This window comes from Prionailurus bengalensis, chromosome E2 (assembly GCF_016509475.1).
Source record: "Prionailurus bengalensis isolate Pbe53 chromosome E2, Fcat_Pben_1.1_paternal_pri, whole genome shotgun sequence".
NCBI classification, from domain to species: domain Eukaryota; kingdom Metazoa; phylum Chordata; class Mammalia; order Carnivora; family Felidae; genus Prionailurus; species Prionailurus bengalensis.
Window position 1 is genome coordinate 2,804,368 of NC_057352.1, and position 27,118 is coordinate 2,831,485.

The following is a 27,118-nucleotide window of genomic DNA, read 5'->3' on the forward strand; positions in this document are numbered from 1 at the left end:
AGGGAGACACAGAATCCGAAGAAGGCTCCAGGTTCTGAGCTGGCAGCACAGACCCCAATGCAGGGCTTGAACCCATGAACCGTGAGATAATGACCTGAACTGAAGTTGGACACTCGACTATCTGAGCCACCTAGGCGTCCCAGTGTGTGTGTGTGTGTGTGTGTGTGTGTGTGTGTGTGTGTGTGTGTGTGTTTTAAATAGGCTTCATGCCCCACATTGGGCTCTCTGCTCTCAGTGCAGAACCCACTTCAGATCCTCTGTCTCCCTCTCTCTCTGCTCCTCCCCCATGCACATGTGTGTTTTCTTTCTCAAAAATATTTTTAAAATAGCAGGTAACATACAGTGTAGTGTTTCAGGTGCACAATATAGTGATTCAACACTTCATACATCACCTGGTACTCATTACAACAGGTACACACCTTCATCCCCATCACTTATTTCCCTCATCCTTCACCCCCTCCCTTCAGGTGACCATCAGTGTGTTGTCTATAGTTAAGTCTGTATTTTACCTTCATTTGTAAAGGACATTTTCATGAGACATAGAATCTAGGTGGGCGGTATATTTCTTTTCTTCACAGCAATTTATTTTATTTAGTTTTAGTTTTTTAAAAAATGTTCATTTAATTTTGAGAGACTAAGACAGAGCACAAGTGGGGAAGGTGCAGAGAGAGAGGGAGACTCAGAATCCAAAGCAGGCTCTAGGCTCTGAGCTGTCAGCCCAGAGCCCGAACCAGGGCTTGAATTCACAAGCCATGAGATTGTGATCTGAGCTGAAGTCGGATGCTTAACCGACTGAGCCACCCAGGCACCCCTTTTAACAGCAATTCAAAGATGTCCTTTCATTTTCTCTTTTATAAAATAGAGCTAATTGATGTACCTGTGTGTCACTGGTGGTTTAGAAAATGAAATGAGAGTGAGCGACTGTGGTGTGGAGTAAGTGTTTGGTATTGCTTATTCCTTCTCGTGTGCCAGGTGCTGCTCTAGGCACTGGTCATGCAGCCAAGAACAGACAACGTCTCTGTCCAGAGGGCATGCATGGTCTTACAGAGGAGAGCTAGAGAAGTACACAAACACAGATAGCAGGAAGTGCTCCTGGGAGAAGATAGAATAAGCGTGTCGATGAGTTTTGGAGGAGGTGCAAGTCCTGGCTTAAGGTTTCAACTCCCTTTCTTCTCTACAGGTCCTGTTTGTGCTGTGGATGTAACAGTTGTTGGGCAGAGCTAGAAATCCTGCGTGTTCAGCAAGATGAGCTCCTCAGCGAACATCTATGTCGACGATGGTTCCTATAATAAGCTTCTGTCCTACCTGATGGGCCTGGATCAGCCTCAGCTGGAGGAATTCAAGATCTGCCTCCAGTCCTCACAGCTGCTGCTTGGGAACTTCCAGCAGATACCCTGGGCAAACTTGAAAGCCATCGATCCCACTAACCTGTTGTGTCTGTTGAGTGAATACTTTTCAGAAAGGCAGATCTGGGAAGTGACCCTCAGCATCTTTGACAACATGAACCTGACTTCACAGTGTACAGAAGTTCGAGCGATGATGAATGGTGAGTGGGTTCGTAGGAAGGATGGATAGATGGGGGCAGAGAGGCAGACGGGCATCGACCTGCTGCTCCTGGATGCTGCTGGATTTTTATGGGGTCCTGCCAAAGTGCTAGTCTATTCCATAACAAAGAATCTCCCTGCTGGGCTATGAAAGTTTCAGGTAAAGGGATAACAGCTACAAAGACTTGGAGCTCTAGCCTGGGAGGGAACGGGAGTTGACGACGATCTGAAGCAAAAAGAGGAAAGTGAGAGGCACACGCAGTCGTGTGGCAAGACTTCTTTTCAAAATATAAATTTGTTCCCATGCTGCTGTAGTATTAGGCAGTGATTTGAGCATAACAGGCATTTCACGTTTGCGTATGCAGATTTTTTTTTTTCCTGCAAGGAAAACCCTAGGTACATGCAAACGAAACAAAAAACCACACCAAGTTGAGTGGAGCTGTGAAGCAATATACCAAATGCACATGCACATATACACACCTCAAGTATCTACCGGCTTCCCAAGTTTTGGGTGCATGTGACTCATGCTTACTGCCCGATTTCATTTTTTAAAATACAACTTATTGCCAAATTGGTTTCCATACAACACCCAGTGCTCCTCCCAACAGGTGCTCTGCTCAATGCCCATCACCCACTTTCCCCTCTCCCCCACTCCCATCAACCCTCAGTTCTCAGTATCCAAAAGTCTCTTAAGGTTTGCCTCCCTCCCTCTCAGTAACTCCCCCCCCCCTTTCTCCCTCCATGGTATTCTGTTAGGTTTCTCAGGATCCACGTATGAGTGAAAACATATGGTATCCATCTTTCTCTGCCTGACTTATTTCACTCAGCATAATACCCCCCAGTTCCATCCCCATTGCTGCAAATGGCAAGATTTCATTTTTTTTCATCTTACTGCCCGATTTCAGATCACTCTCTTTCCACTTCACAAAACCTCACAAACTACAACGCTTCCCACACCTGCAAGCAAACGTCAGGCTCCCCCACCCCTAAAGTGCATGCTGTGTTTATGGTGGTGTTGCAGTAGCTAGCTAGCTACCTAGTGTGGCGTTGTATCATGCAGTATTTATTGTAGTTATGTGTTTCATAACCAGTTAGCAAGTGTAAAACTGTGCTGTTTTTGTTTGTTTGTTTGTTTTTTAATGAACGTATTCCTGATCCCATTTTCCTATGAAAATAAAAACCTGTGTGGTTTTTATCCAGTTTTCTCTCTGTGGTGAGTCTTAAGAGATCTTGATGGCAGACCTGGCTGCCTCTGAGACCTGTAAAAAACAAAAACAAAAACAAAAAACAAACCAAAATTATTGGGGCGCCTGGGTCACTCAATCAGTTGGGTGTCCATCTGACTCTTGATCTTGGCTCAGGTCATGATCTCCTGGTTGGTGGGATCGAGCCCCACATTGGACTCTTTGCTGACAGCATGAAGCCTACTTGGGATTCTCTTTCTCTCCCTCTCTGCCCCTACCCTCCTTCCTCTCTCTCTCCCTGTCTAAACATTAAAAAAAAATAATCCTGACGTTTGCCAGTACTCGTTATGAGCCAGGCATTGACCCCAATTACTCCTGTGAATTTGTACTTAGGGCTTCCTTCTAAGGAGTGTGGTAACAACTGTCATTCCAGTTTTATAGACAGGCAACAGGCCCAGAGCTCAAGTGAGTTGCCCAAGGTCATAGAGCTGGTGACTTGAACCCCGGTAGCGGGTCTCAGAGGCTCTGTGCCTGACCATACACTGCTTCTCTTGACCCACAACAAGAGCATGGGTTCTCAGGAGTAGGGATGGGAGCTGGCAACATGATGTCTTCTGTCTCTGAGCTTTTGGCATTGGACACCCTGAGCCTGGAAATTCAGGCTCTGTATCTTCCGGCGAGCCAGGAGGATGGGGTGGGACTAGGTTTCCCTGTCTATACCTGCCCCTCCTCCCACCTCCCCCTTCATTTAAAATCCCTCATTTAGTCTTCTCTAGAATAGGCAGGTGTTGAGCAGAGAGCTAGAGAATGGGACCTCGTCTCCTTAAATCCTGTTGTAGACTGGCAACTCCAGAGGGAGGCATTTGAACAGAGGAGGACGCCCTTAAAGGAAGGATCTCCTTTCTGGTCACTGGTCCTGCGTGAAGGCTGTAGAGCCAGACCTGGCATGAAGAAGGGACCCCTTCTTCCTGGTCCTTCTTTCGGTCCCACTTGGCCTTCCAACGGGGTGTGGAGGATATGTCTGCAGCAGGGAAAAGCCCTAGACCACATCCACCAACGTGGGAGACAATGAAAGGTCCTGTGGGCCAGGATAGCTTTTACTGGCCCTTGGCTCCCTCTTCTAGGAACTACGGCATAACAAGGTCTCTGTGCTTGAACGATGCTGTGGACTAGGAGTATGTGAATGCATCTATGTTGATGGGCACACACACGTGTCCTGTCTTCTGGGGGCCCTGGGTTTAGGAGCTCAGGTTCTAGAGTCAGATTGCCTGGATTCAAAGACTGGTCCACGTAAGCAACTATAACCCTGGGCAAATTAGTTACCACTGGGCCCCTGTTCTCTCTTCTTGAAAAACCAGACCCCACATAAGAGTGAAAACATATGGCATCTGTCTTTCTCTGTATGACTTATTTCACTTAGCATAACACTCTCCAGCTCCATCACGTTGCTACAAAGGGCCATATTTCATTCTTATTGCCACGTAGTACTCCACTGTGTATATAAACCACAATTTCTTTTTTAATTTTTTTTTCTTCTTCAACGTTTTTATTTATTTTTGGGACAGAGAGAGACAGAGCATGAACAGGGGAGGGGCAGAGAGAGAGGGAGACACAGAATCGGAAACAGGCTCCAGGCTCCGAGCCATCAGCCCAGACAGAGCCTGACGCGGGGCTCGAACTCACGGACCGCGAGATCGTGACCTGGCTGAAGTCGGACGCTTTAACCGACTGCGCCACCCAGGCGCCCCCACAATTTCTTTATCCATTCATCAGTTGATGGACATTTAGGCTCTTTCCATAATTTGGCTATTGTTGAAAGTGATGCTGTAAACATCGGGGTACAAGTGCCCCTATGCATCAGCACTCCTGTATCCCTTGGGTAAATTACTAGCTGTGCTATTGCTGGGTCATAGGGTAGATCTACGTGGATCCTTAACAGAAGACCATGGGGGAGGAGAAGGGAAAAAAAATTAGAGAGGGAGACAGCCAAACCATAAGAGACTCTTAAAAACTGAGAATAAACTGAGGGTTGATGGGGAATGGGAGGGAGGGGAGGGTGGGTGATGGGCATGGAGGAGGGCACTTGTTGGGAGGAGCACTGGGTGTTGTATGGAAACCAATTTGACAAAAAAATTTATATTTAAAAATAAATATATATAAAGAGAAAACCAGGCCAACTGTACCCACCTCTAAGTTTCTAGGATGAAATTCTTAGAAGGCACTGGGCTCAGAGAAAGTTCTCCCACATATGCTTATCGTTGGGGTAGTTTTTTCTAGATTCCAGGTCCTAGTTTTTTTTAATTTTTTTAACGTTTATTTATTTTTGAGATAGAGACAGAGCATGAATGGGGGAGGGTCAGAGAGAGGGAAACACAGAATCTGAAACAGGCTTCAGGCTCTGAGCGGTCAGCACAGAGCCAGACGCGGGGCTCGAACACATGGACCACGAAATCATGACCTGAGCCCAAGTCGGCCGCTTAACAGACTGAGCCACCCAGGTGCCCCTAGGTCCTAGTTTTGAGGACGATGCTGGATGGGCAGTATCAGAACCAGGAATATCTTTGCCCTCTCCCTGAACATCCCTTCTGTCCTACCCAAGACTATCTCAACAGATTTTGGGTAGGTGAATCTGTAGTACAACAGGCTTTCCTAGAGAGACAAAAGGAAGTCAAATGGGTGTGTGTGTGTTCTTTATACAAAGGAATTGGACTCAAATTCTAGGCTGTTTTCTTGGAACAGCCTGCCTCTTTTGACAGGTGGGCCCCAGCAAGATCTAGAGCCTTGAATTTAATGTGTCAAAATATAGATTGTGGCAGCAAAGCTATAACCTACAAGGATTCCATCACTGGGTTTATGTGCAAGAGGGGAAGGGCAATATGTCATGTAGTTGGTGTACAGATAAATGGAGCCAGTGGTGAGGGATGATCTTAGACTGCTGAGCTATGCTCCATGAGATTCAAATTCAGGTTCCTGTTGCTAGGAGAGCTGGTCTAACCCTGGACAGACCCTACAGGCAGGCTCTATGGGGCTCCACAGAACTGGGATTTTTTTGGCCAAGACCTCCTTGGTGGAGAGTGACGGGTCGTAGTTCTTCAAAGCAACATGGGAACATGAGGAGGAAGCCAGGACCCAGCTGGCTACCCAGACCAAGTCCTGCAAACCTCGACAACCAATGGAATTATAAATATTAGATCCATGTTCTCTTTAGAGCCACATCCTTTTCAGGGCATTGGCTCATAACTAAGCACCGGGCAATGGAATCTGAATTACTACTGTGTGACTTAGACACAGAAGGGCCCTTTAGCTCATGAGGAATGGGGCATTCAGAGTGGTTTTGTGAAACCCATGGAGGGAGGTTTAGGTTAAAACCCGATTCTTTGTGTCTTTTTTTCTTAACAATATTTAATCAATAGAAAGCTTTTAAGAATTTGGTATAGTTAATGATCGTACAGAGAAGCAGTCAGGATACCAGTTTATATTACACTTTTTAATGTTTATTTTTTATTTATTTATTTATTTTAATGTTTATTTTTGAGAGAGAGTGTGAGCAGAGGAGGGGCAGAGAGAATGGGAGACACAGAATCTGAAGCAGGATCCAGGCTCTGAGCTGTCAGCACAGAGCCCTATGTGGGGCTTGAACTCATGAACTGCAAGATCATGACCTGAGCCAAACTCAGATGCTTAACCGACTGAGCCACCAGGTGCCCCTACATTTTTAATATTTGAAAACACTAGAATTCTTTTTTTTTTTTAAAGTAGGTTCCATGCCCAATGTGGGGCTTGAATTCACGCTACAATGTGGGGCTGAGATTAAGAGTCACATGGTCTACTGACTGAGCCAGCCAGGCACCCCTTGGTACTTTTATTTCTGTAATACTCTGGTATCCAGAAATATTGGAGTGGCTTTTCTGTGCTGGGTCTTGTTCTACATACTTGGGATAAATCGGTGAACAGAGGCTAGCCACCCATGTCCCTCCAGTGGGGGAGGTGCAGAGAGAGGCTCTGAAATTGAGAAATATGCACACCACATGGCATGTTAGGAGTTGACAAATGAAATTGGAAGAGAGAAAGGTGAATGAGGAGAGCCTCAGGTGTGGGCTGTAGAGATCAATTGCAGTACTAATCAGGACCGTCCAGCACTGTTGAGCTAAAATTTGAACAAAACCTCAGGTGAGGTAGTGATCCATGTGGGTGTGGGGAGGACGGCATTCCTGACAGGGGATGGCTGCGTCCAAAGTACTTGAGTAGATGGAGCTGGAGGATGAGATTCCTTTGGTTTTTTCAGTCCCAGGCTTACCAGTTGGTCCTGTGGAGAGAGCATCTGTCACTGGTCATTTACAGCCTGGGTATCTCAATATCCCACCATCACTGTTTGTTGCAGAGATAGCACAGACACAGGGATCCCAAGATCCAAGCCAAGAAGAACCAGAGGTGCCAGAAGAAGAAAAAGGTTTGTATGCTACTTGGTGGTGATGATGGACAAATTGCTTGATGGGGCATCCATTTTACTGGGTCTATAATTGCCACCTTCTCTCAATTGTTCATCACTTTACAGCATGCGAGAAATTCATCCCTCCCAACCTAGTCTTCCACTACTGCTTTTTTTCCCCCTCATGTTTGTTTATATATTTTGAGAGAAAGAGAGTGTGCATGAGCAGGGGACGGGCAGAGAGAGAGAGGAGGGAGAATCCCATGCAGGTTCTACACTGTCAGCACGGAATCTGATGCGGTGTTTGATGTCATGAACCATAAGATCATGACCTGAGCTGAGATCAAGGGTTGGATGCTCAACCAACTGAACCACCCAGGCGCCCCCACTGCTGTTGATTGAATGATAAGTTAGCATAAACTGGATAACTTCTCTGACTCCGCTCTCTAGTTCTTAGATACCAGTGTCTGTTTCTGGACTTTTCATTAATAGGTAACTGTGTTTTGTTTTGTTTTGTTTTGTTTTGTTTTGTTTTGTTTTGTTTTGTTTTGTACCCATTGATTGTGGGAGACTTTCATGTTGAAAAAGTAATATATGCAGTTAAGGAACAGTCTAGGTTTTACCAAATAGATGTACTAGTATATGATCCAGAAAGAATCATGGAAACTTAAAACTTGTAATGAGAAACATCAACCTTTTGCACATCGCTTGAGTTCTATTCTGTAGAAGCCACCCTCTGCCACTCTGCGTCACCACTTTCACTATTTCTCTGCTCAAACGGGATTAACATACACTGCAATCTCTTAGTTTTTCAATCAATGATCATAGTAGGTAAATATCTCCATTCTCCAATTACTTATTTTTGTGGAGGAAAGGATTATCAGTGTTGGGGATATAAACCAATGCTGAGCCACATAATCCATCAGGATCACGTGCTGTATTTGTTTTCCAGAGTTGCCGTAATAAATTTTCACAAACTGGGTGGCTTAAGTAACGGAAGTTAACTCCCTCATGGTTCTGGATTATTCCAAAATCAAGGTGTCACCAGGGCACCTTGAGGTACCCTGGGGCTTGAGGGGACCATCCATCTTTGTTTATCCAGCTTCTGGTGGCATTCCTGGGCTTGGGGCTGCATCCCACCAATCTCTGTCTCTGTGGGCACATGGCCACCTCTTTTGTGTCACAAATCTCTCTGTCTCTTGTGAGAATACATTTGATTGCATTTAGGGCCATCCAGGATAAATTCCTCCCCTCAAAGTTCTTCTTCTTTTTTTTAAATGTTTATTTATTTATTTATTTTTAAAAAATTTTTTTTCAATGTTTTTATTTATTTTTGGGACAGAGAGAGACAGAGCATGAATGGGGGAGGGGCAGAGAGAGAGGGAGACACAGAATCTGAAGCAGGCTCCAGGCTCCAAGCTGTCAGCACAGAGCTCGACGCGAGGCTTGAACTCATGGACCGTGAGATCATGACCTGAGCCAAAGTCGGACGCTTAACCGACTGAGCCACCCAGGCGCCCCTCAAGGTTCTTAGTCACATTTGCCACATAGGTTCTAGGGATTAGGATGTAGACATAGCTGTGTGTGTGTGTGTGTGTGTGTGTGTGTGTGAGAGAGAGAGAGAGAGAGAGAGAGAGAGAGAGAGAGAGAGGAGAGAGAGAGAGAGAGGAGAGAGGAGAGACACGGTTCATCCCATTACACATAGCTTTTGGAGAGAACCATTTCCTGTTTTTGTTTGAGTTAATAATTCCTTTTTAAACTTTCCATCCAATTATTATAATCATCCCCAAATTCTTTGGGGAGTATAATGCAATCGGATGTAACAAGGAACCCATCAGCTCCGTCATCACCATTTCTAGACAATTCCTGAAGCCGTCCATCTTTCCCTAGTCTGTATCCGCTAGCACCTACCTCCCATCCTGGGACTTCATTTAATCTCCGTTTCCATTTTCTATTCTCAAAAGGTGCCATCCCCTTTTCCCTGGGTTCCACATCTGTCTTTCTCATGGCTATTCCAGGGGACCCATTTTATAATAACTTAGAGTCCGTATGAGGTAATATCTTTGAGAGTTTGCCTGATTGGAAATTTCTCTAGTATGCTACTTGATGAATTGCTTGGGTGTAATTGTCCAGTTCAAGAGCCTTTCTCTCTGTGTTTCTGGTGTTCCAATGTCCTCTAGTGTCCACTGTTGATAAATCTTGATTTTTTTTTTACATTGTTTGTATATGACCTATCTTTTACACTATGAAAGCTTAAGGGGTCCTCCACCCTGTGTTCTGAAATGTCATGGGGTAACTAGGTTTTGGGTTCTTATCCCCTTAATTGGATTGGATACCAAGCAGGACATGTAAATGTAAAAAACCTGTGCTCTTCTCTCAAATATTCTTGAGTTAGCTCTTTGGCATTAGTTGTTCCTTCTCTGTTCTTTTTCTGAAACTCTAATTAGGTGTTGTGTTTCCTGGGAGTAACCTTTAGATTGTAACTTTTTTAAAAAAATTTTTTTTTCAACGTTTTTATTTTATTTTTGGGACAGAGAGAGACAGAGCATGAACGGGGGAAGGGCAGAGAGAGAGGGAGACACAGAATCAGAAACAGGCTCCAGGCTCTGAGCCATCAGCCCAGAGCCCGACGCGGGGCTCGAACTCACAGACCGCAAGATCGTGACCTGGCTGAAGTCAGTCGCCTAACCGACTGCGCCACCCAGGCGCCCCTAGATTGTAACTTTTTAAAACAAAATTTATTTTACTGTTTTTTTACTTAAGTGTAGTTGACGCACAATGTTACATGAGTTTCAGATGTACAACATAGTGATTCGACAAGTTTATACATTATGCTGTGTTCACAAGTGTAGCTACCATCTGTCCGAATACATCGCTATTACCATTGACTTTATTCCCTGTGCTCTGCGTGTTATATCCCCCACTTCTTTACCTATTTTGCCTATTCTCCAAATGTAATGTTTTAATCTCAAGCAACTATCTTTGCTCTTGTTAAAATCATCTGAGAGATTACTTCAACTTTCTATCATACCTTCCATGAAATCTATTTCATCAATAATATTTTTTAATGTTTTATTTATTTTTGAGCACAAGCAGGGGAGGGGAAGAGAGAGGAGGACAGAGGATCTGAAGCAGGCTCTGCACTGTCAGCACAGAGCCTAATGTGGGGCTCGAGCTTATGAACCTGGAGATCATGACCTGAGCTGAAGTCAGATGCTCAACTGACTGAGCCGCCCAGGTGCTCCATCAATATTTTTAATGTCAAAACTCTTAACTCTATTTCCCCTTATTGGTGTCTTTTTAAAATAGATGTAATATGGGATGCTTGGGTGGCTTAGTTTGTTAAGCATCCGGCTCTTGATTTTGGCTCAGGTTGTGATCTCATGTTTTGTGAGTTTGAGCCCCACATCTGCCTCTGTGCTGGTGGTGTGGAGCCTGCTTGGGATTCTCATTCTCTCTCTCTCTCTCTCTCTCTCTCTCTCTCTCTCTCTCACACACACACACACACACACACACACACACACACACAAAACAAATAAACTTAAAAAAATAAAATAGATGTAATATCTTTTAAAATATATTTTTTACAACTTTGGGGGAAGTTTTTGGTTCCTAGATTTGTTTTCCGGTTTGAGTAAAGTGGTTATACAAACAAATATAAATGGTACAGAGTGCTTAATATTCTAAATTTTTTCTTATATAACCAATTCTACAAAGGTAACCAACTTAGAAATTATGTGTTTATGGGGCACCTGGGTGCCTCAGTCGGGTAAGCATCAGTCTCGATCTCAGCTCAGGTCATGATCTCACAGTTCATGAGTTCGAGCCCTGCATTGGGCTCTGCACTGACAGTGTGGAGCCTGCTTGGGATTCTCTCTCTCTGCCCTACCTCCGGAAGATGACCTTTCCCTTCTGATGGGTGAAAGAAAAATGTTTTTCCATTCTTTACTGCTTATTTTGAACTCCTACACAAGGGAACCGAGGTTCAAAGAAGTGGAGTGTCCACAGAGCATCGCAGTCCTAAGTATTCTAAATCTTGAAGAAAATGTGAAGGTGGGTCTTTGGTATTCCTACTCTGTGTTCTTTCCACCAGGAACATGTGTGTGCATGTAGTAAATGGAATCTTCCTCCACTGAGCTAATTAAGTTTGTGGCTAATTAAGCCACAAACATAGAATGCAGGTACAACTATTTTCCTTAGCAGTCCCCACCCCCACGTGAGAAATCCATTGGTAATGCTGTTGGCTCTACTCTCCAGATATACCCTGGATACATTCATTTTATTTTATTTTTAAAAATTTTTTAAACGTTTATTTTAGAGAGAGAGAGACATGGAGTGTGAGCAGGGGAGGGGCAGAGAGAGAGAGGGAGACACAGAATCCAAAGCAGGCTCCAGGCTCTGAGCTGTCAGCACAGAGCCTGACATGGGACTCAAACTCACAAACTGTGAGATCATGACCTGACCTGAAGTGTGGTGCTCAACCAACTGAGCCACCCAGGTGCCCCCCACCCCGCCCCATTCATTTTATATACATGTGCTTTAGTTGTTCACAGGCTGTGCCAAGTGCTTCCACAGGGAACCAGAGACCTGTTGTTGCTGTTAGGTTATCAATGGGTATGTTTGACCAAACCTGCTGACTTTCACTTAGACGATCGAAGTAGCTTCTTGAGTGGGTTTCTTGCACCATAATCCCCTCTCCAAACAACAGTGACCTTTGAAAAATGTAGATAATCTCTTGGCCTTTAGAATGAAGATACTCATGACCGGCCCCTCCCCAGAGTTGAGCTCACCTATTGGGCATCTTGCTGTGTTCTAGAATGTTCTTCCTGTGTGAAGGTGTTTGTGGTAGCTTTTCACTCTGCCTGGCAACCTCTCCTTCTACATCTTGGACTGGTGGCTTCTCACGACTATGGCACTAACTCTCATCCAGAAGCCTCTGCAGATCCCTTTCCCACCTCAGAGGGCATTCTCAGTCTCTCTTGTGTCCTCTTGTGTCTTTTTTTTTTATTTGTGTATATCCTTAAACTATTTACTTCTACCTTGGCTCCTCTCAATCACCACACGGCCCTCCTCCAAAAGTTAGACTCTCAAAGGCAGAACTTGTTTGTCTTGTTCAAGGCTTTATATAAGGACTTAGTATTCCTGAGGCTGAACCTCCTTCTGACCATTATTGTGTTGTGTTTTGCCTCACTTCTCTGTTTTTAGACCACAGAAGAAGATACAGAGAGAGAATGAAGGCTAAAATACTGACGATGTGGGACAACATCCCTTGGCCTGAAGACCATATATACCTGCGTAATGTGACTGAAAAGGAACATGAAGGACTGAAGAGCCTCCTGTATCCTAACAGGACTGGAGCCCAGCCACAGACGATCGTCTTAGAGGGTCTAGCAGGGGTTGGGAAGACCACCCTGGCAATGAAGGTTGTGCTGCATTGGGCAGAGGGCTTTCTCTTTCATCAGAGATTCTCCTATGTTTTCTTTATCAGCTGCCATAAAGTTAGAGACATGAAGGATACCACATTAGCTGGCCTGCTTTCCTGGGACTGGCCTGACTCCCAGGCCCCCATTGAAGCTCTCATGAGTCGCCCCGAGAGCCTCCTGTTTGTCATCGATGGCTTTGAAGAAATGGATGTGCCCTCCACTTTGGACGAGAGTCCACCATGTAAAGACTGGTACCAGCAACTCCCAGTCAACAGAATCCTGTTCCACTTATTGAAGAAAGAGTTGGTTCCCCTGGCTACCTTACTGATCACGACCAAGGAGTATAGAACCAATGATCTTAAAAAGTTGTTACTGAATCCATGGTTTGTACAAATCGTAGGGTTCACAGAAGGAGACCGGGAGGAGTATTTCATCAGGTACTTTGGTGACCAAAACAAAGCTAAGAAAATCTTGCATTGGGTAAGAAAGAATGAATCTCTCTTTCACTTCTGCTCTGCCCCCATGGTGTGCTGGACCGTCTGTTCCTGCCTGAAGCGGCAAATGGCGAGAAATCCTCACTTCCAGCTAAGCACCCAGACCACCACCAGCCTGTACGTCTACTTTTTCTCCAGCTTGCTCGCCACAGCAGAGGTGAGTTTGTCAGACCAGAGCTGGCCAGATCAATGGAGAGCCCTGTGCTCTCTGGCTGCAGAGGGGATGTGGTTTTGGAAGTTCACATTTGCAAAGAAGGACCTCAAACACAGGCACCTGGAAGCACCTGTCATTGGTTCTCTCCTCAGGTTGAATATTCTTCGAAAGGTCAGCGACTGTGAAGATTGTGTTACTTTCACTCACCAGAGTTTCCAGGTGTTTTTGGGAGCCATGTTCTATGTGCTCAGGGGGGTGAGAGGATCCATTGGTGGTCCTCCAAAGCACCAGGAGATGAGGGTGCTTCTGAACGATGCTTTGGCTGACACAAACTTCTACTGGAACCAGATGGCTCTGTTTTTCTTTGGCCTTTTAAAAAGAAACCTCGCAGAAGAACTGGAAGATACTTTGCGTTGTAAAATGAGTCATAGGACAACGGATGAATTACTAGAATGGGCAGATGAATTAGAAAGCTATGACCTCGTCTCCAGCTGTTTTGAATTCCTACACTTCTTTGAGTGCTTATACGAGACTCGGGAGGAAAACTTTGTAAGGCAGATTTTGAGTCATCTCCTTGAGGCTGACCTCGATATCTTTGGGAGTCTACAACTCCAAGTGTCTTCATTTTGCCTAAAACACTGTCAAAGGCTAAGTAAGCTAAGGCTTTCTGTCAGCAGTGCTATCCCTCAGACGGAACTGACTTTCAACTTGGAAACTCTGGAGTGAGTAATGCAAGGCTGTTTCCCCTCCCAGATTTCTTCTTTCCAGGCTCTGTCCAAGTTCTTCCATGAAAAACTGGGGATGTGTTGTTGTGTTGTCAGTGATTATGGTTGACCAAACATATCTTCTGGTGTCAAGGTTAGTCCGTGCTTCCCTACAGCACAGCTTCTTTTTGTCTTTTCTCAGTGGTTTTTAATTGTAGATCAGAATTAACCGGTATGTTAAACACGAATACACGGGCACATGTACACATACAAATACATTAAGGTTGGAACAACTACTCTAACCAACACTGTAATAATTCTGGGCTCCGCGTGTAGAACTTTATATCCTTCAGGTGCCAAAACGTGTTCTTTGTTTTTACTTTCTTCATCTAAGATAAAAAGTTTAATTCATGACTTGAATGCTCTTTTACTCTTATAAACATTGAGAGCCTACTGCAGTAAGAAAATACTAAAGAGTTAGAATTCCAATTATCCTAAGTTCTAAATATCACATGAACCTTTTTTTTTTAGATTTTTTTTTAAAGTTTATTTTTGAGAGAGCGGGAGAGACCATCCATCCCAAGCAGGCTCTGCGCTGTCAGTGCAAAGCCCCACATGGGGCTCCAACTCACAAACTGGGAGATCATGGCCTGAGCCAAAATTAAGAGTCCTATGCTACATGGATGGAACTGGAGGGTATTATGCTACGTGAAATTAGAGAAAGACAAATATCATATGCCTTCAATCATAGGAATTTAAGACACAGAACAGATGAACACAAGGGAAGGGAAGTAAAAATAATATAAAAATGGGGACAAAACATAAGAGACTTAAATACAGAGAACAAACAGAGGGTTACTGGAGGGGTTGGAGGAGGAGGGATGGGCTAAATAAGAAAGGGGCATTAAGGAATCTACTCCTGAAATCATTGTTGCACTATATGCTAACTAACTTGGATATAAATTTAAAAAAATACATTAAAAAAGAGATTCTTAACCAACTGAGCCACTCAGGCACCCCCCTTTTTTTAAATCACAAAATTCTATTAGGGTAAGTTTTTTTTTTTTTAATTTTTTTTCCAACGTTTATTTATTTTTGGGACAGAGAGAGACAGAGCATGAACAGGGGAGGGGCAGAGAGAGAGGGAGACACAGAATCAGAAACAGGCTCCAGGCTCTGAGCCATCAGCCCAGAGCCTGACGCGGGGCTCGAACTCACGGACTGTGAGATCGTGACCTGGCTGAAGTCGGACGCTTAACCGACTGCGCCACCCAGGCGCCCCAGGGTAAGTTTTATTATCTACATTGAGGGAGAGAAAATTGGAGCACAGAGATTAAATCATATCATAGGTGACACAGCTCTGAGTTTATCTTAGGTCCTTTTGACTTAAAGTCTGAACTCGTAAGGAGTATCCAATGGCCACCTCACCTCACTTACATGGTTGCCTTCCTCCGAAAAGAGTGGTTGAGGATTGTTGGAATAAACCATCTGGGACTTTGAGAGCTATGCTTCTGGGGGTCACGATTTTCCTGCCCCGAACTCCAGTAAATTCCTGCACTTTCACTGGGTCTGTTTGCATCTCCAGTAGACCACACTCTGGGTGTTGGTTGAAGATCACTTACTCTAGTAACCCTTCTTTGCCTCCCTCATAAAGGACAAGGCCACATTCCAAGATACGTCAGTGGCAGGATGTTTGCTCCGTGTTTTCCAATGGGAATCTGACTGAGCTGGACTTCAGTAACAGCAAGCTTAATGCTTTTTCAATGAAGAAACTCTGTTACGAGCTGAGAAATCCAAGGTGCAAACTCCAAAAACTGACGTAAGTGTGAGACCCTCACAGTGTGAAAAATTCCATTGGAAGATAATCCAATGTCTTCCTTGGGATTATTGCATTGAGTGTCTGTTTTCCAGAAAGTAAGTTCAGGTGCTCAGGAGAATAAAATAAGTGCCCTTTATGAGCAAAACTGCTCCTTGGGCAAAGACCCAACACCCTGCCGTGTGTTGTCTTGCATGAGAGAAATGCATAGGCCAACTAGTTTTTCCATAAGACCTCTGCATGAGGCTGCTGTCTTGAGCTGGATATGAAGGAGTAGAAGACTTGTAAGATGTGGTGGAGACCAAGCGCTTGAGGAGAGCCAGAGTTCATGTGGAGTCTAGGTGAAGTGTTGTGTCTTAAGAAAAGGTGGATAGTTTGCAGTGAAGCATTTGTTCATTCAGTGAAGACCTAGCATCTCGTCTCTGTTCTGAGGTTATAGCAGTGAACAGAACAGATAATTCCTGCCTTCCTGGAGCTCACAGTGTTGGAGAAACAGACGCAAATGATCAGAGTAGTGTAGGAGACCGTGACCTCTCCCAAAGCAGGGGGGAAATCCGTTCAGGGACTCAGGAGAGGTCCTTCTTCTATCTAAAAATGCCAAGCCTCCTCTTTCACACCCTATCTAAAAGGTATTTGAGTAAAAAAATAAAATAAAATAAAATAAAATAAAATAAAATAAAATAAAATAAAATAAAATAAAAGATACTTGAGTAAAGGCCGAGTTGTGGAGCTGAAGCATCATTCTGGACTGAAGCCTCTCTCACATGATGTAAATAGAGATCACAGGGCCTTAAATCTGGCTTGAAGGTGGTGAAGAATGGAGGTGGCTCTTGAAGGGGGAGCCAGGGAAGAGCTACCTGACCAAGGAGAGAGTGAGTGGCTCTTGTTGGAGAAGGTGTTGGGTTGGATGCTCTTGAGTTCAGGCCAACTGATTCTGTCCTGCTGTCCCTCTGCAATTCGGTGTTACCTCAAGGTCTGAGGATCAGAAGCATGTGTTGACTCAGTTAAGAGGCAAGGATTTGGCAGTAATGACTCCCCTCAAACCTGAGGGCGCTGGCTCCAACACCTGGGAGGCAGCCTTAAACATCCTGCTTGACGATCTGCTTTTTCATCCTTCCCCCTTTCCCTCGCTCTTGGTCTTCTCACTTAGTACTAAAGATGAGGAGAAAGAAACTTAAGAGAAAACAAGAGGAGAGATGTGTTCTCACTAGGCAGTACTGGGTTGGTGTGGGGAACACCCACCCCAAGGAAGAGTGGGGGGTTGGTTTCTGATTTAATACATCCAACTGTGCTTTGGATGTATCCAAATTTGGATGAATTCAAATCAGTTTTTGGATTCCTCTTGTATATGCACGTCCTTGAGGGAGGGTGTGCATATGCACGTGTGTGTGTGCAAGCATGCATATGCATGGGTGTGGTAGAAAAGCGAGATGAGGAAGCACTTCCCTCCATGAGGCTACCCTCCTCCCCGGCTCTCTTCCCCAGGTGCAAATCAATAACTCCTGTGAGGATTCTGAAGGAACTTGTCCTTGTCCTGTATGGTAACCACAGGCTGACACACTTGAACTTGAGCTCGAATAACCTGGGAATTCCCGTGTCCACGATGATCTTTAAAACCTTGAGGCACTCAGCCTGCAACATCCAGTATCTGTGGTAAGTCTCTGGTTTTCTGGCTTGGTCCCCAAGGTCACCCCACAGTTCAGGGCTGCATTGGGAGGATGGGACTCAGCACAGCAGCGAAAGGCTGTAGAGAAAGATGAGCAAAGGGAACACGCATGGGTACAGAGCAGTGCTTTGCAAAATTCTTGCCTGCCAGAGCCACCTGAGGGGGTGTGTTAAAAGGCAGGGGCCTGGAACCCACCCCCTGAGCCCCAGCAGGGCTTCTGGGTGGGTGGTGGGGGCTGGCAGCATTTCTAACAGGCTCCAAGGTGGCGCTGGACCTTGGACCACACTCTGAGTAGCACTGACTTGGAGACCATCCTGCCAGGAGAAAGGGTGAAGAACAAGGAGAAATTGGCTTTTGGTTGTGAAGCAAGGGGGACTCCAAATGAAGATCCTCTTCGCCGGGAGTAACTCCCTGTGTTGGGGCCTCTCTGGTAGGTTGGAATCCTGTGGCCTCACCCCTCTAGCCTGTCGTCATCTCTTTCTGGAGCTCAGCAAGAACTCGAGTGTGCGCTTCCTCAGCCTGGGGGACAATGATCTCTCTGGTGTTGAGGTGAAAAGTCTGCAGGGGCCCTCGGAGATGCCCGAGTCTTCCCTGAAGGAGTTGTCGTAAGCCTTCCTGCCTTGTCTAAATAGCATCTTTGGGGAGTCTTGGGGAACATCCCATTGTAGTTACCCATCCCACGGACACATTCCCCATCTTCACTCTTTCCACCTTCCTCCTTAGGGCTCTGTCTTGGGCAGTTTTGCCCTCACCTTGACTGTGGTGTCTCTCCTGCCAGTCTCCCCTAAACCCAGTGGTTTTAAACTGGTGGTGGTCTTGTCCTCCAGGGGACAGTGTCTGGACATTGACTTGGTCCTCACAATTTGGAGGGGAAGATGCTACTGGCATGTAGTGGGTGAAGACTAGGTGTGATCAATATCCTTCAATGCACTTGAGAACCCCCACACACAAGCCCCCACCTCCACACCAGCACCACAAAGAATGTTCTTGATCAAAGGTCAGTAGGGTTGAGAATGAGAAACCTTACCTTGACCCACTTTTTTCTCCTGGAAGCTTTTGTTCTTTATACAGTTTAATCTTTCACGATGTCTGGGTCACAGATGTGTGGCCTAAGGGACTGAGAGTTTGAGAAAGAAAACGTGGGCATGTCTGAGGCTCGTGCTGTACCTGTGTCTTCCTCTGCAGCCTGGAGAAATGCAACCTGTCAGCAGCCAGCTATCAGGATCTAGCTTTGTACCTCACCAGTACCCAGAGAACAAGTCGACTGTGCCTGGGATTTAATCCGCTCAGAGACGAGGGTGTGAGGCTCTTGTGTGCTTCCCTGACTCACCACGAGTGTGCCTTAGAGAGACTGGTGTGAGTGTCTCCTGGTGTTTCTAGAAATGACTCTGCTTAGGGGTGGGCATGGAGGAAAACAATGGGCCCTTCATTTGGGACCCGTTTCTTTTTTCTTTTTTTAATTTAAAAAAAATGTTTTATTTATTTTTGAAGGAGAGACAGAGCATGAGCAGGGGAGGAGCAGAGAGAGAGGGAGACGCAGAATCCAAAGCAGGCTCCAGGCTCTAAGCTGTCAGTGCAGAGCCTGATGCAGGGCTCGAACTCACAAACTGTGAGATCATGACCTGAGCCAAAGTTGGATGCTTAACCAACTGAGCCACCCAGGCGCTCCCACTTGGGACCCATTTCTATCACTGAACACTAACACACATCGAGCAAGTACTCCATGTGCCTGGCACCGTTCTAAACACAGATTCTGAGTAGCACCCTCAATTTGTTGAATCAATCTCTGGGGGTTGTGCCAAGGAATTCAGTTTTAACAAGGATACCAGGAAATTACGATTTAGTCAACCTATATCTGAGCTCCTTTATCCCAACACAGCTGGGCACCAAGGTTGGGGTGGTGGATAAGACAGAGAAGCTTCCTGCCTGTGAGGAGGGTGTAGATGGATGAGTGAGATACCAAAAAACAAAAACAAAAACAAAAACAAAAACAAAAAACCAGTAGTTCAGCGAGGAAGACAAAGTGGAATGAGTAGACAAGGCATGGTGTGTTGGTTTCCTGGTAAGGTCTCCCACTGACCTGAGGAGGTGACACTGAAGCAGAGACTGAAGGAACCAGACACAGAGAAGGAAGAGGAAGGAAAGTTCCGAGACTGGAGTGTTGTAGGAACATCCAGAGGACTTGTAAGGCTGGAGTAATGTGAGCGAGGGGGATAAAGGGAATATGCCCTGGCCATGTACGAATCTGTTTTGTTTGGAGCAAGGTGGAAAGTCCTCTGAGGACTGGAGGTTGTACAGGGACAGACTCTGAACGATCACCTGGACTGCTGTTGAAGGGTAGACTATAATGGAAGCAAAAATAGGAGGCAGCAAGTGCCTGTTGATCAAGCAAAAGGATGAATACGAATCAGCCAGGTGAGGTGGTGGGACTTAAGGGCATACGTGAAGGTACAGCCAGTAGGGCTTGCTGATGGGCCAGTGGTGGTTGAAGAGGGAAAGGGACCAGGAACCAGGAATGCCCCACAGGTGGTGGGTTTGCCAGCTGGGTGAAAGGCGCTGCCGTTTTCTGACTGGAGAAGATGGGAGGATGAGGTTTGGATGTTAAGATTGGGACATGGGAACGTGAGATGCCTATTAACCAACCACGTAAAGCTGTTGTATGTATGTAGGACTGTAGGTCTCAAGGAGGTCGTCGGGTGGGGATGAGTCCACTGACAATGGTAGGTGCCAAGTGTCATTTCGATGGGTTTTCCCAAAACTGCATATTGTTCAGGTGAGCATAAAAGGACAAAAAGGCCAAGGGTCTTGAGGCACATCCGAGGGGGTGTATGGTGAAAGACGACAGAATCTGAGCTAGGGACGAAAAGGTTAGCACTCTCAGCACAGAGCTTCAAAGAACCAGAATATTAGTAAGTAATTCATTCATAGGTAATATGAACTAATATAACATGACAGTTATAGGTTACATTATATTTATCCCACTTATAATTACACCTATATAAGATACTTTAATATATATACATATTAATAATACATACTATATGAAATATATAAAAATCTTATAACTGCACATTACATGTGATATGTTACATGATAACATATGTACACCATGTATGTATCTGTTATATACCTAGATATCTAATATATGCCATATATTTCAAACATGTATACTATATATATCTAATGCAAAAATAATCTGTTACATATCTCCTATATAACTATATATCACATGTAACATATATAATTCACATGATAGATGCTACACAGCAGCATTATCATATGTATGTACACCATGTATAAATGTCTGTTATACCTGTATGTCTAATATATACAAAGTGTAACATATCTGTATTCTAGATCTCCTACAACTTGTATTGCATACTGCACTTTTTTTGACATGTGAAAAGTCGTACATATTTAATATGTACAAATCGGTGAGTTAGGGGAGAAGGACACACCCATGAGACCATCATGGCCATATGGTGGCCATATGACCACCATTAAGGACATAAACATATCCATCTCCTTCCAAAGTTTCCTTCTGTGCCCTTTTTTATCAACTTTTTTTTGTGGCTAAGACTTAACATAGAAAATATAAGCACGTAAAAAATCTGAATCTTGGAGAGCTTTACATAATACAATATTGTTAGCTATAAGCACAACACTATAAGGTACATCTTCAGAACTTACTCCTTTTGTGTTATGCAAACTTGGCATGCTTTGAGCATCCCTTTGTTGTTATTTTTTTAAAACCAAACACTAAGAGCCAGCATGTTCATGGTGTGCTCATTGCAGAAGTCTGGGGAAGGATAAGTAAACACAGATACTCAGCATTTCCTGGGTGGGGGCTCAGGGGGACACCATGGCTGAACTCAACACCATAGTTGAGGTGGGGCTTGAGGCTTGTGTCCCCAGTGGTCTTGGTTTGGGCTGCTTTCCTGAGCATCTGCCTCCATGGCTCTTGCCCCACAGGCTCTGGTTCTGCCAGCTCGGTATACCCAGTTGCAAGTACTTGTCAGATGCTCTCCTCAAGAACAAGAGTTTGACCCATCTGAACCTGAGGAAGAATAACCTGAGAGATGAGGGAGTGAAGTTTCTGTGTAAGGCCCTGAGTCGTCCGGACTGCAGCCTCCAGAACCTGGAGTAAGTTCCATTGCCTCCCTGCCCTTCGGACGATGAGAAGAGACCATGTGAATTGACCTGCAGATGCCTGCGTTCCAAATGGGGCTGAAGTCCTGGGTGTAGACGTGATGGCTCACACAGAAAAGCTTCGGGCTCTATTGGAAGGGTGTGAGGGGATGGATTACTAGGATGATTGTTAAGGACCAACCACAATGTGTGCTGGGAGTCCCCAAGACCACCCCAGGAGCTTGATGACTCACAGAGGACTCCACTCTGTGTGCAGTCCAGATTAGTGGCTGTGGTTTATTACAATCAAGGGAGGAAAAGCAAAATTAGTAAAGGGGAAAGGTGCATGGGGTGAAATCCAGAGGAAACCAGGTGCAAGCTCCCTATAGATGGCATGGGGAGAGCGTTATGCTGTTGTCCTGCCTACTTAATTTCCACCAAGGGTAGATAGAGTACCCGGGGTGTCTCAGACCTCCTGACCAGCACCCTTTCCTTCCCAGGGCTCTGGATGAGAAGTCTCACTTTGGCATCTCTCCTTTCCTTGGGAGACTGTGAGATGGGCTTGGTATATAGAGCAAAGTCTAAGGACTCCAGGATTGTTCTTTTTTCCTTTGTGTTTGTTTTGCAGTTTGTCAGATTGTTCTTTCACAGCGGAAGGCTGTCAGGAGCTCGCTAATGCCCTCCAGCATAATTGTAACATGAAAATTTTGGATATCGGGAGCAATGACATTCACGATGATGGAGTGAAACACCTGTGTGAGGTCCTAAAACATCCGAAGTGTGCATTGAACACGCTTGGGTGAGTTGACCCTGTTCTCTTTGTAGGAAGCCCCCATCTCTACTTTTGGGGTAGGAAGGAATAGATGGGGTCACCTGGGGGTTCAAGAAGGTGGGGAACAAAGGACTAAATTCTCCTGTTAAAAATGTCTTCTCAACAATAAGACTCCAGTTCAGAGACAGAAGTTCATACCACTCACCCCCTCCTTGGAATATTAATACTCTTTTCAATCGGTACCTTTTGGATAGTAGGTGGGGGGCATATACAGCCTGTTTCCTGGCCCCAGAGTCTTTTCTATCTAAGGGGAAGTCTGATTTTAACTATAAGACGATGTGTTTGTTTAGCAAACTAAGATGGTTTAGACTCCAGGAATAGGAGTTTGGGTTAAGTGTGGCTTACATGTTAGCTATTTTTCACATAGACAGTGATTCTATTCACTCTCAAAAAATGTTAAGAGATTCTACAGTATTTCTTTCTCTGTGGAGACCCCCCATGTGTGTCTAATGGATGCACCTTGAGGGCATTATGCCCATAAGTAAGTCTCCAGTTGCTGCTTCTTAGTACATCCTTATCCTCCAAGGAGTATCTTCAGGTGCACAATTCTTTATCCTTCAGATGAAGGAGAAGCCCTGGGATTTACACAAGTAATTCAGGGTCCTCTTTGTGCCTTAGAAAAGAATGATGGTCTGGTTTTAAGCCCTCACTCTCTAGCTGCTTCTCCCTGGATGCAGAAATGAGTAAAATGTTTGCAACAGCTCTCCTGTTGTCTTTAATGATGAACCCCTGCCTGACACTCAGTTCACTTCCATCTGGTTTCATACTTCAAAGTAGTAGCCTTAAAGCAGGCACCTGCATGGCTAACTTGTGTTCACAAGGTCCCATCTTTACCATCAAACCAGGGTTTCTCAACCTCAGCACTGTGGACACCTTGGGGTGAGTAATCCTTTGCTGTGGGTGGTCCTTCATTCTGTATGATGCTGAGCAGCATCTCTGGCTCCCACCCACCAGATGAAATAGCACCTCCCTGCGCTGCAGACTTTGTTCCGTCTCCCCTGTGGGGGAGGGGGGGAATCGCCTTTCATTGAGAAACACTGACCTAGATGACCATGGAAATGTTAAAGGTTCACAATCAATGTCAACAATATACAGTATAAGGTACTGGTTAAAGCCCTGCAGGTGGCGCTAGACTGCAGACAGGGTGCACTTGTGTGATATTGGAGTCGGTCTTTCTCCTGTCATTCTCTTCCTATCCACCAAATAGTACCTTTATCTTGAAGCATTCTCTGGATCTTACCCAACCCCTTCCACCCTAAGAAAACCTATTCTTTCTCTCCACTCTTCGTGCATCGCAATTTTTTTTCGGAAGGCATTTTTTAAACTTAATTTCAAGTTAGTCAACATACAGTGTAGTCTTGGCTTCAGGAGTCGAACCCAGTGATTCATCTCAAAATTTTCATGTATGGACACCTGTCACATATCTTTATAGACTTGGTGGAAATTTCCACTCTGTTAAACTGATGTAACACTTTGTCACTTTCGTCTTTGAACATATGGTTGGCCAGCTCTACTAGGCATACAGATTTTTGTTTTGTTGAATTTAGGAACAAGATGAAAGTGTAGTGAAGAGGTTGTAATCTTATTTTAGTCCTTTCAAGGATCTTCCAAACGCACATCTACTTTTTACAAACATGGTTTCTTTCACAGTTGGGCAGACTAATGTTCTGTTGGCTCATCTGGCAAATGGAGTTTAAGACATTGGCCACCTCTTTATAGGATTGGTATATGAGTAAATGAGTTATGTGTAAGCAGTTGGAGAAGTGTCTGGTGTGTGGCAGGCTCTTCACTGCTAACCACAGACTTTTTCCTAGATGTGTATCATTTCTGTTTCTAACTTCTCAATCCTAGTGGACCGTCTTTCACACTTCCTTCTCACCCACTCCTAGGTTGGAGAAATGCAATCTGACACCTGCTTGCTGCCAGTATCTCTCCTCTGTTCTCAGAAGCAGTAAAAGCCTGTTTAACCTGAACCTTTTGGGGAATGAGTTGGAGCCCAGAGGAGTCAGCACACTGTGGAAGGCCTTGAAAAAATCAACCTGCAAACTACAGAAGCTTGGGTAATCCCCACCACCTTTAATGCTGGGAGGCACCTGATGAGAGGGGATGGATGGGCCGATGTTTTATAGCAAGCATCAGATTCACCCTGCATTGGATTTCCTGGAGCAGTGCTGGCCAGCAGAGCCTTTAGTAATGACAGAAACAGTCTATATCTACTGCCCGATAGAATAGCCAGTAGCAGCATGTGGTAACTGGGCACTTGAAATGTGGTTAATGCAACCAAGGAGCTGAATTACTGAAATGGCCACATGTGGGTAGTGGCAACCATGCTGGGCAGCACCGTCCTGCAGACCTCTGTGTAGTTGAGGAGTCCCCTCATTTTTTGCATTTTTGTACCTATTCAATAATTCAACAACATTTCACTCAATGATACCTTTTTTTAATGCTGACTATGGGCCAAGCATGCCATAGCAGATAGCAGTAAATAAATGGTCATGAGCCTTGCCATCATGGGTCTGCATTCTCCTCAGGGAGAGGACAAATCTGAAATGTATAAAAGCAGTGTTGTCATGAATGCTGGGAAGGAAACTTGGGATTGTGGTAGAAAAACAAGGGTGATCAGAGTGGTACCAGAAGGCATGTCAGAAGTGGTGATGTTGATGCTGAATCCCAAGGAGGCTGGAAGGAGGAATCCACATATCAGGAGGGGAACATGGACAGTGACAAAGGACCAAGAGTGTTTGAAGGAAGCTGGAGTAGCATGTGCAAAGGCTGAGGTTAGACTACCAAGCTCTGTATTGCCTCTTCCAGGCAGTGAAATAAGAGTGTTTAATTAGAACACTCTCCACGTTATTCAGTGTTCTGGAGATGAGGTCAGAAAGGTAAGCAGAATTTTCTTTTCCCCTGGAGAAAGACCTTAAACTAGGCATATTTTTGCAGAAATCTCAGATACCAAAGAATCTTGCCTACTTGAGGAAGTTGTTAAAAATCTACACATTCAGGACTTTACATTACCAACTTCACATCTAAGTAATGCACTATTAAAAACATTCTATCTCTCTTTCTTGCAGGCTTGAAAAAGAGTTGTACAACATAGTGAAGGGGGAGCTCGAGGAATTGCAGGAGAGGGGGTCCTTTCTGAGAGTCAAGTGTAAGTGGGATTTCAATGACCCTGAGGACAAATGGTGGTGGTGATCCAATGGCTACACTGTGGGATATTCTTGGAGTAGAATCACCAGGAGATTTCTCAGGTGTTGCTGCTCTTGAGGACAAATGAGCAGTTGCCTCCAGAGTGCTTTCCCACAATTTGTTGTAAGCAGCATATTTAAATACCCAATCTCCAGAATCCTTATCTAATACTACATTTGGCCCCAAGAGCCTACATTGGCTTTGTCTTAAGTTTCCTTTTGTCTTTCTTGGTGTAATGTCTTTAACTCTCACATGTTAAGAGATTTCAATAAAGCAAAGGATATAAAAAAAAATGCCTTGAGAAAGCCTAAAGCCTCATTTCCTATGGATCAAGAGATGGGATAGATGTGACTGTAATTCCGCAGTTATTATACTGTGGATAAACCAGCCAGATGGAGATCAAGAACCATTCCTACGATGCAGATAGACCCAATTTTGGCTTTTGCATGTACCTTTGAATGATCCATGGCTGTGTTATGTCTAAAATGTGTTTTACTCACCTGAAAATGCTGGGGAACATGGATCCTACCCAAGGATGTAATGTGAAATTGATGTCGTACATGGGAAACACATATGAAGATAGGATCTGATCACAATTTTATCTTCTTTGCCCTATTATTTAATAGGCAAAAGCTATCAGAAGTAGTCTGAGGGAACAGTGGGACATTCATTGCATTTTGCATTTCGTAGCTTATAAAACCTATCATAGTGTGTCTAAATCCACATCAGAGCCCTGTAGGTAGGGACGTCCCTACCTGACTGATTTTGAAAACAAAGATTCTGAGGGTAAATAAATGTTCTACAACAAATTACAGAAATAGTAAGTCAAATAATGGAACTTAGAATCCGAGTCTTCTATTTTAAGAGCCAACATGCCTTATGAGACCCAGTGGGGTCTTGGAGTAAGTCCATGATCCTTCTATCCATCATGTTCCCTCACCATTAAATATAAGTGAAACCCAGAGTCCTTGAAATAAATCCTTCCTTCTCTTTCTTGTGCATTTTGGTCATTCATCATAGATAAAAGCTGGGATAGTGGGTGGGGGGAGGTTTATGAACTAAGAAAATCTTGTCAAGGAAGAGAGATTTTTAAAATCAAAGGTTTAGATACGCCTTAGTCTCCATGTCTTTAGTTACTGTAGGTTAAAATAGCATTGTGTTATTTCTGATAATCTGACAAACTGTTAACCCCAAATCCAAGAGGATCCCAAAATTTCTTCATTGTGTCTTTGAAAACAAAACATGGGCATATTCTTCTGTGAACATTAGATCTACAAATTTTCTATCAATATTTTCATAATATTTTAGGAATTTATTCTAGAATTTCTGGATGTGCCATGGAATTATTTCAATTACAGCAAAGGTTCTTCACCTTTGGGTCTTCTAACAATGTCGTTTTATTTCAAAGCCACGTAACGCCAAGGTGGCTTTCTAGGGAAATCAACAATAGGTCTACCCCCATCCCCAGAAGGGGAATGGGATGGGACTGAATGGATTTGGATGAGGTGACTGCTGAGCTACTTCTCCAGACTCACTGCAGGTTAGGAACCCCACC

The 27,118-nt window shown here is 44.5% G+C and overlaps 1 protein-coding gene across 1 annotated transcript; it reads left to right on the top strand.

Annotated features, from left to right (window-relative positions):
* Positions 1-1,185: 1,185 nt before the first annotated feature.
* NLRP13 (NLR family pyrin domain containing 13) lies at positions 1,186-25,848 on the top strand. The gene is made up of 11 exons (XM_043598225.1): positions 1,186-1,546; positions 7,110-7,178; positions 12,363-13,950; positions 15,587-15,751; positions 17,234-17,401; positions 17,849-18,019; positions 18,600-18,770; positions 21,387-21,557; positions 22,171-22,341; positions 24,264-24,434; positions 25,446-25,848. Exons 1-11 carry the CDS (start codon positions 1,246-1,248, stop codon positions 25,567-25,569), a joined length of 3,270 nt encoding a protein of 1,089 aa, XP_043454160.1. The 5' UTR covers positions 1,186-1,245; the 3' UTR covers positions 25,570-25,848.
* Positions 25,849-27,118: the final 1,270 nt, after the last annotated feature.